The sequence below is a fragment of the Vipera ursinii genome, assembly GCF_947247035.1.
Source record: "Vipera ursinii genome assembly, chromosome: 3".
Lineage (NCBI taxonomy): Eukaryota > Metazoa > Chordata > Lepidosauria > Squamata > Viperidae > Vipera > Vipera ursinii.
This window is the reverse complement of record NC_139516.1, coordinates 82,663,199-82,673,625: the sequence shown is the minus strand read 5'-3', so window position 1 is coordinate 82,673,625 and position 10,427 is coordinate 82,663,199. Positions and strand designations below refer to the sequence as shown.

The 10,427-nt window shown below is 37.8% G+C and overlaps 1 protein-coding gene across 1 annotated transcript in view; it reads left to right on the top strand.

Annotated features, from left to right (window-relative positions):
- Window positions 1-1,340: 1,340 nt before the first annotated feature.
- TGFBR3 (transforming growth factor beta receptor 3) overlaps window positions 1,341-10,427 on the top strand; it is an 80,108-nt gene continuing 71,021 nt past the window's right edge. The window contains exon 1 of the mRNA XM_083359323.1: window positions 1,341-1,474. Coding sequence (XP_083215449.1) covers window positions 1,367-1,474 — 108 coding nt within the window. The 5' untranslated portion in view covers window positions 1,341-1,366. The remainder of the gene's footprint in view (window positions 1,475-10,427) is intronic.

Here is a 10,427-nt window from a genome sequence, read left to right as displayed (position 1 = left end):
TTTAACAAAGAAGGAAGTTGAATTTTAAAAATCTTGTTTACGCAGGCCCTTAAAGGAAACATGCTACTATGTGGGGGTTAGTATGTCCTGTATTCCAAACATTGATAAGGCGAAACAAATCTCCAAAACAAAATAAACACATCTCCTGATTTACAAACAAGGAGAGCTTTTATGATAATTGCCAGAACGGAAGATTTTTGTACCGTTGAACAGGTCTCTTTCATAGTTGGGCCACACACTATCATTTACAGATGCAAAACATCCTTTCTGATGGTTCTTTTAATTAGCAAACCACCTCTTACAGTTTTCTACGTTAGGTCTAGATTTCCTCAGCCCACGCTTTGCAAAAATGATACTCTCTTCTTGTGTCCTGAACAGGGTTACAAGATGCATGTGCTTCTTGATCCTGCAGGAGTCTATAATATCAAAGATTTCAAATTCAAGGGAACTATCTGAAAATTGGAATCAGGAACTCTGAAAATCTGGAACCGGGCTGCAAACTGAAAGAGCATTGTTTCTCGACCCTGGCACTTTTGTCCTGTGTGGACTTCAACTCCCAGAATTCCACAGCCAGCAAGATTGAGAAACTTTTCTGTAGAGTCTGAAATGTTTCCAGAATGCTGCATTGCTTGTTCTTTTCCCCTCTTTTTCATCTTATTGTGTTACTGACATTTGCATGACATAAGACAATGCCCCCTTTTTAAGTCTTTGAGGAGGCTAGGGTGTAAAAACTATGATTTGGAAGTTTCAGGTTCAGTTTTTAACTCGGTCATGAGCTAAATGGGTTCTTAAGTGTACCACCCCACCTTTGTGCCCCCCACTTCTGCCTATAACTTCGAAAATTCCATGTTTTGGGGGCATGGTGCAGTTTTATTTGGCAAGATGCCTTCAGGGGCCTCTCCCTCAGAGTAGTACATCCATCCTGTTGCTCTTCACATTGCCTTACTTGCATGTTCAATCTTGCCACTGTTGGGAGGAGGAGGGCTGGAGAGAGGAAGACACAAAGAAGGTATTAATTCTTCTGCGTTTTTCTGTTTCTTCTTGCCTGGAAAAGACATGAGCCTCAGCTCAGCGCATGCCAAATGATGCTAGTCTTGACATTTTGTTCATCATTTAAGTAATCCTTAAGTGCTGTTGACATTGAGATTTGGCCTCACTCTTTCTATAGAAAATACAAGAAATATTTCAAATCTGTGAGCAAGTCTGTGTGCAAAGTACCAGTTGGCCCCTGAAGTAATTAAGCGCCTACAGCAGAAGTGCTAATTATTATTAATTTATTCTCAATTGGATCAAGTGGTAGTTCCAGTGTCTTGACTTATTTGTTTATATCTTACAGGTTGTTTTGCATTTGAATCCAATTGCTTCAATGCATATTCATCAGAAACCGTTGGTGTTCCTCCTGAACTCTCCTGTGCCTCTGACATGGAAAGTGAAAACAGAAAGACTTGCTTTGGGGATTCAGAGACTTTTCATTGTAAGTATTTGGAATATCCTGCTCTTGTGTAGTACTTCATAATGTTTCATATGAGACTGATGGAGATGGACAGAGAAAAATTACATTTTAATTTCAGCAAAAATCTCTCAAGGGCTGTGTGGAGGCTTATTTGAATGTTTGTCTAACATGGGTGATGGTAGAGGGAGGTTATAGGATTGCCCTTACTGTGTGATTATTGACTACGGTGGGCTTCTTGCTTTGATCAGCAAAGGCGCCTCTGACAGATCACTAGCTTTAGAAGATGCAGTAACTGTAATGTCAAAGGTCAAGAGGACTGTAGGAAATTAGCAAGAAACCTGCCTGCTGTGTGGTCTGCCACCAAAACTCTTGTTGAGTTGAGCCTCTTGTGCTCAGGAGAAAGTTTGAGCTGAGGTTTTGGTAAAGGCACAAGCTTAAGTCCAGCGTGAAACCATGGCATGTTTCTGAAGAAAGGTCCAGCAGTCACCTATTTAATAAATTACACATTGATCATTGGACATGATGTTAGTAAAGCTGACCAGACGGGTTGTTTGGGTTGAATTTTTAGGCTGTGATATCATGTCTGATGATGACTCCTTACAACTTCATTATTTAACATCCCAATTTCTGAAACAAACATTGTTAATGCCTTATACAAGAGTTATACAAGCCCTAAACAATCTCTGGAAAATGTCACATCTGGCACCTGGAGGGACATTCTCCAAAATAATGAATATAATATTGTATGACAGTTTTACAAAAATGTGTCACCAGTAAGGAATCAATCTTCCTTAGTTTTTTTTAAAGTATTTTTTTTAAATAGCAAAACTATTAAACAAATCTCCAAAAACTATTGTGTGTACTTACCCAAATACGATACGCAGTATGCTTTTTTCCTGTGATTTTAAATACATACTTTTGGTGTTGTTGAGCTGAGAAATAGTGAGGGACAGTCTTTGGTGGACTTGGTGAATGAATATGCCAGTCCATAAAATGTTCTGTTTTGTTGGACAACACTTTTGCTTAAAAAAATATCCTTAATTTTCATTGTTACTTTTCTGTAGAGAAAACTATAGTGTGATGTCTCATCCATCTAAATCTCATAGAAAGTATTTTGGATCAGGTCTGTTAACCTGAAAAATTGCGTGAGGAATATACACAGCTCTACAGAATGTGACCCTAAGATATAAAAGAGAAATCACATAGGCTAATTCTCCTAAAGTCATACAATTTTGTGTGAAGAAGTGGAATCATCCAGAGAAATGTTTTTCCACATCAAAGACTCCTTTTTTTATAATCTTGAGTGAAAAGGGCAATTCCACCTGCTATAGTCTTTCAGTCTGGAATGTACTGATGTAATTCCAGCATAAAGTTATGAATGGATGAAGAGTTTTTACATCATTTTCTGTGTTTTGCAGGAAGATTGAATTCACCGTCCATTAAAATATTAAAATGGTTCCTTCTATTCATTGAAAAAGAGAAAAGAATCTCAATTGTGACATATGTTTACCATGATTTTGGTTTGGCTTAGATTGCTTCCTGACCACATGATTTTAAGAAGTTCTTAATTGGTTGCCAGCATTTATTTATTGTTTTAACAATTTTCCCTGATTGGCACATGTTGACAGAACCTTTGATAAGCAGTAAAATTATAACAAATAAGTGAAGAGAGATTTATAACAAAGTGAGATGTCAGAGAGGAAGAAGGAAAAAATGATATATTTGTAGCCAAAAAGGTAAAATTGAATGCAACATAAATTTTCCAATGCCTTCCTTCATAACAGAGAGAACTTATTTTCATGCCACCAAACAAATAAATAAATAAATAAATTTAGCTTCTTTCCCCCGCCCCCACCAGTTTTATTTACCCTTGCTGTGGAACATGTTTTTCTCTACATCACCCGACAAAATATGTGGTGGGGCTTTTTTTGCTGAGAAAATACCCCAAAAGGAGAGGATCAAACAATCTTGTTCCCACCCCCATTTTGTTTTACCCTTCAATGGCTGCGTTTTTTTCAAAACAAAGATCCAATAAAAGAATTATAAAACATATGCATATTATTTATTTACCCAGTTCCTAGGCCTCCCAACCCAAAAGATGACTCTGAATGGCTTCACAAAATTATAAATTGAAAAAAAGCAAAATAACATTAAAAAAAACCCCAGTTCTTCCATATTGTGCCCAAAGTAAAAAGACCTGCCAGAAACCCTAATCCAGAGTATCCCTGCATGCTCCCTGGGGAATTCTGGGAATTGGAGTCCACAAATCTTAAAGTTGCTAAGGTTGGACACCCCTGCCCTAATCCAAAGCTGAGGGAAGAGACAAATGTCTTTAGGAATGCTGTTCCAGAAGGTGGTTACTGCAACATAGAGAGGCAGTTTCCCCTAAGTTGACATTTACGTATTCCCAAAACAAGCCTGCCTGGATTGATTGTACAAGATGAGCAGCACACCCAAATCTCACTGGGAATCAGTTCAGCTCACAAAGTAGAGTTGGTGCATAGGCAGAGTGAAGCTTGCCCATGATTATGTCATTGTTCTTCTGAAAAAAACACTATATGTTCATTTCTCATTGACTTAAAGTATGCTTTGCCATATTTGGCTAAACTTTACAATTGTTTTTGTAAAGTACAAAGGTACTTTGTTCGATATATGGATCTTTAAGACACTGACTGGTGACTTTCCAATCTTAGAATACTGTATTCTCACATGTGTATTAAATTAATTTGCTTGCCTGCTAAGTGACATGTTCATTAAGAGAGTGGGGAAGGCCCTATGATGTTAAATCCTGTTCCATTTTTGTGATATAACCACCCTGTAGTTAGTCTGACTTTTTAAAAAATAAACTGTTTTTTATAAATTTTCTTTTTAAAAACACAAGTATTTATTGTAAACCAAACTGGGGGGCTTATTTATATTTTTTCCTGTGTTCTTTGTATTAATATATTGACAAATTATGTATTTTTGAACATAATGAACGGGACAGCAAATTAAAAAAAGGAGTTTGAATTTACTATATTTTAAGAGGTTAATCCTATTTGCACTGAAAACCAGGTATGTAGCTTCTTCCCTTGCCAGTTTCTAACTTCTTATTAGCAAATAAATTATACTGAGGGACTAATTTAATAGCAGGAATAAATCACTATGAAAGATTGCTATCTTTAGTTTCTTGTGCATCAAATAGTCTTAAAAGTGAATTGAACAGAAGCTGGAAGACAATCAAAAGGAAGCTGCAGTTCAGTATGTCTAATGGAACATATCTCTCTGTTAAAATGTAGTGACTGTGCTGTAAATTAATTCATGTAATGGAGTATTATGTTTCATAAGATACTAGCACCTGAGCTACAAATATCACATTAATCTGAGCATGGAATCTCCTGGGTCTTAAAACTCAATTCCTCTTGAAGGCAGAACATGGATCATATACTCAGGGTATTTATGGTTTTTCTACAGTAAAGTTTTATGACTGGAGTTGTCATGATTATACCAAACATATTTTGCAGCCTTGTAGGAATCAAACTCCCCTTTAGTAAGACACCTGGATTTTATCACTTCCTTCTCATTATTTTTTAATAACTGCTTCAACTGAATTGATCAAATAGTTAGAAAGAGTTCTATGCCTTTCCAGTTGTCTATAAAAATAAGCTAGTTTTGATTGATTTTATATTATGAACATGCTAACTAGATCATTCTTTCCATACACAATTATCTTGCCCAAACTATCATGAGTTTTTCTCAATTCTTTGATGGTCATGTACTTTTTTTTTCTTTGAACTTCTATAGCTCCTTTTATTTCTTCTTTAGACTGTATTTATTTTTTTCTCCCAAGTTTTTCCATGAGTGAAGAATTACTGTATAATAGGAGCAGCATAGGTAATGTTAGCTGTTAGATTTTATTTTCCATCTTTTAATATTCAAGGTGGTAAACACGCACAACACTCCTTCCTTCTCCTATTTTCCCCTCAACAACAACATTCCTGTTAGGTGGGTTAGGTCGAGAGTCACCTAGCCAGCTTTCATGCCTAACATTTGACTAGAACTCACAGTCTCCTGCCTGAAGGCCTGATGCCTTCACCGCTAGATCAAACTTGGGTCTGATGAACTGCAGTTTTTAGCAGCCCTGCTCAGCCCTGTTAATTAGGAACGGCAGCTTTTGCAGCACTGCAGCTTCTGATCCCCAATGGTCAAACTTTGTGGACAAACTCAGTTTAAATGAGACAGGGCCAAGTTAATACTTCAATTTCAGTCCTTATGGCCCCATTGACCCTGTCAGTTGCATAATCTAAAGATTCATAATTGGATCGATTAGGAAAGGGAAGAAAAATAAATTTCATTAAAAGGATAATGTTCTGCTTTCCCATCTTAACTCTCCACAAATCCTGCACTGTTTGGAGTTTCAGTTAAAAGGCAATCCACAGAAGAGAAAAGCTAGACAATTACACCTGTGTCTTCAAAAGGTATGTGAGATATCTGGCTTGTGGTACAAAGCAGTTTTATTAGCAGAGCTTTTTAAATCTAGAGATACTTAAAACTCCCACTGGTGGGAGGTTTTCTCATTCTCTCTCTTTCTTTTAAGTATCTCCAAGCTATAGCACCATTTTAGACGGAAAGGGACACCCCCCCCCCACTTTGGCTAATTCCTCCCTCTCTCTCCTTTTTCCTCCCACCCTTCTTTTTCAAGCTAGTTTCCACATGAAGATGTTGGCAGGAGGCCATTTTTTAATGTTTTATTTTTGTGTCAAAGAGGTGGCCTTTGCAGGTGTTGCTCAGCTGGTGGAAACTTTTGCTTCAAGCGGTGGGCCCTTTGACTTTCATGGCTCCAGATCTTTCCTGCTGGACTGAAGTTGGTTGTTATGGAAACTACAATGGAACGTCCTTAGTACCTAATTCTGTGGTTGTATGGCATTCTAGGTTTAAATAGTCCATTAAGATCATGTGTAATAGATTACTATGTTAAATAGTTTGGGGCACAGTGGATTTTTTTTAATGAAGAGAAGGGTGAGGGGTGACATGATAGCAGTGTTCCAATATCTCAGGGGTTGCCACAAAGAAGAGGGAGCCAAGCTATTCTCCAAAGCACCTGAAAGCAGGACAAGAAGCAACGGATGGAAACTAGTCAAGGAGAGAAGCAACCTAGAACTAAGGAGAAACTTCCTGACAGTTAGAACAATTAACCAGTGGAACAACCTGCCTCCAGAAGCTGTGAATGCTCCAACACTGGAAGTTTTTAAGAAGAGGCTGGACAGCCATTTGTCTGAAATGGTATAGGGTTTCCTGTCTGAGCAGCAGGTTGGAGTAGATGACCTCCAAGGTCCCTTCAACAACTACTTCTTCTTCTTCTTCTTCTTCTTCTTCTTCTTCTTCTTCTTCTTCTTCTTCTTCTTCTTCTTCTTCTTCTTCTTCTTCTTCTTCTTATTATTATTATTATTATTATTATTATTATTATTATTATTATTATTATTATTATTATTATTTGAAAATGCTGAGGGGCACAAGTTCTTTTACAAAGTAATCCCATGAGTTTAAAGAAATGGCTTATGTATCTGAAGATGTAAAACATGCATCTACAGTGACAGGATAGTTACTCAGCTTAATGTGGGTAATTTAAAAAGTCCTGTTTGCATTTCTTAAAAGACAAACCTGTGTCATTATTTCTGATGTGCTCCCTTCCCCCAAGAATGGGTTTCAGAAATGTTGGGTGGCTGCCATCAAACCACAGGCAGCTCTTTGGTTTGTGCTGAATTTTGGATGATGGTCAAAGCTCACTGAAAAACAAGTGTTATTTCTTTTCCTGTGCCTAGTATTTAACGGGAAATCAGGAGGCTTCATTTCCAATTACTTGTTAAGCCAATCCAGATGTGAACTGAACAGGAGGTTGAGGAGAGGAACAAGCTAGGTTAGCTAGTCTCCTTGAAGTTGGGCTGATAAAACACAGGTACATAGTGACCTGCTGTGTTCCAAGGGGAGGGGGGGAAAGAGAAGGACAACTTTACTAAAGTTTAATTATGATATTTTTAAACCTGTATACATAGTCAAAAATAATTATTAGTTTTGTATAATTAATGAAGAGCTGATTTTTCCCTCTGCTTCTTCAGCCTGAGGTTCTTTAAGAATATTTGGAAGTAATATAGTTATTTTATGCTGCTAAATATATTTTGAATATTTACCAGCAAATGGAAGGCAACGAATATACCTTCCTGTATGTTTTTTTTAAATTGAGGATATATTCTAGGCTCAGAGGAATTAAACCTGCATGCAGTAATGAGGTAGAATTGGGAGAAAGTTGTGATGGTAAAATCATGAAATTAAATGACTTGGCTCTTACTACTCTTATATGTAAGTTCCACAATTTTAGATTACATTTGAAAGCAGCACTTAATATCCGACACCTTTTCTGTTGTTATCTATTTATTTTATCAACACTTACATGATTTTGGATGCTTTGAAATTGTTGCACTATCCTAAGCAACTTTAAAATAGGCTTTGGATTCTCCAAATTGACCATTATGTTTGAACTATGTGTTCTGTTATAATAATAATGATGTGCAGTGCTAACATGTGTGCAGAATATTATGTATACATAGAAGTAAAAACAAGAGTTTATATACATTTATTGCAATATTCTTTTTATGCTTGGTTATATACTAGAACAGTGGTCCCCAGCCTTTCTGGCTTGGCGGCCTGGTGGGGGTGGGGGAGAGGAGATAGTTCCTGGTGACTTATAGGTGAGCTAGAGAGCTTTGCGTGTGAACGCAAGCAGATACCGCTCCCATGAGGGGAGCTTTGAACGAGAGTGTAAGATGGCCACTGCTCGCGTGAGGGAAGCTTCACATGCATGCATGCCACCTGCGTGGCCCAGTTCTGAATAGTCCCCAGGGTTGGGGACCCCTATACTAGAATAAACTCACCAGTGTTACATACACTATGTATTAAATTAGCATTTGATAAATTATCTGTAATAATGGTCAGTGTTGATAAAGCAGCTATCCCAGTTCTTTCAGCTATTTAGTTTTCAGCTTCCATAATCTCATTTTTTTGTACTTTAAATAGAAAATGAACAGATCTGCTACTCTTTTATCTACCAAGTAATAGTTGCCTGGTTGTCTTTTTCTTTGTACTGACAGTGGGGGTTAGATTGACCACTTAATTCATTATATATAATGGTTAAAATGAATACTTCAAGAAAAATAAAAGGACAGAAAAAAAACAAAGTAATGAAAAATCATAATTGGTGCACCCCCATGGGACTTTGTTATGTGATCTGTACTTTCCTCAGGTTCTAGTTTACTAAATAATTCAGCCTGAATATGTCCTTGATGCACTTACAAGGGCGTATTTTTGTAAGTCTGCACAGTTTTTGAAGCAGACTAGAAAGCAACATAAACAACCATACGGTCAAGAATATTGATTCCTCGGTCTGTCACACTCTAATTCTGAGGCATAGGCAAATCCTTGTCTGAAATGAATTTCACCTGCCTTACTGCCTATTAGTTTAATAGAAACTGTTTCCATAAATACATAGTTTTACAACATGGTACCTTTGTTGTAAAGGTAGAATCTATGGGAAACAATTTGTCTGGTTTCTTAGGGCATACTACATCATTCTTATTTCAATAGATTTTGTGCATACAGGGAGTGCAGAATTATTAGGCAAGTTGTATTTTTGAGGATTAATTTTATTATTGAACAAAAACCATGTTCTCAATGAACCCAAAAAACTCATTAATATCAAAGCTGAATATTTTTGGAAGTAGTTTTTAGTTTGTTTTTAGTTATAGCTATTTTAGGGGGATATCTGTGTGTGCAGGTGACTATTACTGTGCATAATTATTAGGCAACTTAACAAAAAACAAATATATACCCATTTCAATTATTTATTTTTACCAGTAAAACCAATATAACATCTCAACATTCACAAATATACATTTCTGACATTCAAAAACATAACAAAAACAAATCAGTGACCAATATAGCCACCTTTCTTTGCAAGGACACTCAAAAGCCTGCCATCCATGGATTCTGTCAGTGTTTTGATCTGTTCACCATCAACATTGCGTGCAGCAGCAACCACAGCCTCCCAGACACTGTTCAGAGAGGTGTACTGTTTTCCCTCCTTGTAAATCTCACATTTGATGATGGACCACAGGTTCTCAATGGGGTTCAGATCAGGTGAACAAGGAGGCCATGTCATTAGATTTCCTTCTTTTATACCCTTTCTTGCCAGCCACGCTGTGGAGTACTTGGACGCGTGTGATGGAGCATTGTCCTGCATGAAAATCATGTTTTTCTTGAAGGATGCAGACTTCTTCCTGTACCACTGCTTGAAGAAGGTGTCTTCCAGAAACTGGCAGTAGGACTGGGAGTTGGGCTTGACTCCATCCTCAACCCGAAAAGGCCCCACAAGCTCATCTTTGATGATACCAGCCCAAACCAGTACTCCACCTCCACCTTGCTGGCGTCTGAGCCGGACTGGAGCTCTCTGCCCTTTACCAATCCAGCCACGGGCCCATCCATCTGGCCCATCAAGACTCACTCTCATTTTATCAGTCCATAAAACCTTAGAAAAATCAGTCTTGAGATATTTCTTGGCCCAGTCTTGACGTTTCAGCTTGTGTGTCTTGTTCAGTGGTGGTCGTCTTTCAGCCTTTCTTACCTTGGCCATGTCTCTGAGTATTGCACACCTTGTGCTTTTGGGCACTCCAGTGATGTTGCAGCTCTGAAATATGGCCAAACTGGTGGCAAGTGGCATCTTGGCAGCTGCACGCTTAACTTTTCTCAGTTCATGGGCAGTTATTTTGCGCCTTGGTTTCTCCACACGCTTCTTGCGACCCTGTTGACTATTTTGAATGAAACGCTTGATTGTTCGATGATCACGCTTCAGAAGCTTTGCAATTTTAAGAGTGCTGCATCCCTCTGCAAGATATCTCACTATTTTTGACTTTTCTGAGCCTGTCAAGTCCTTCTTTTGACCCAT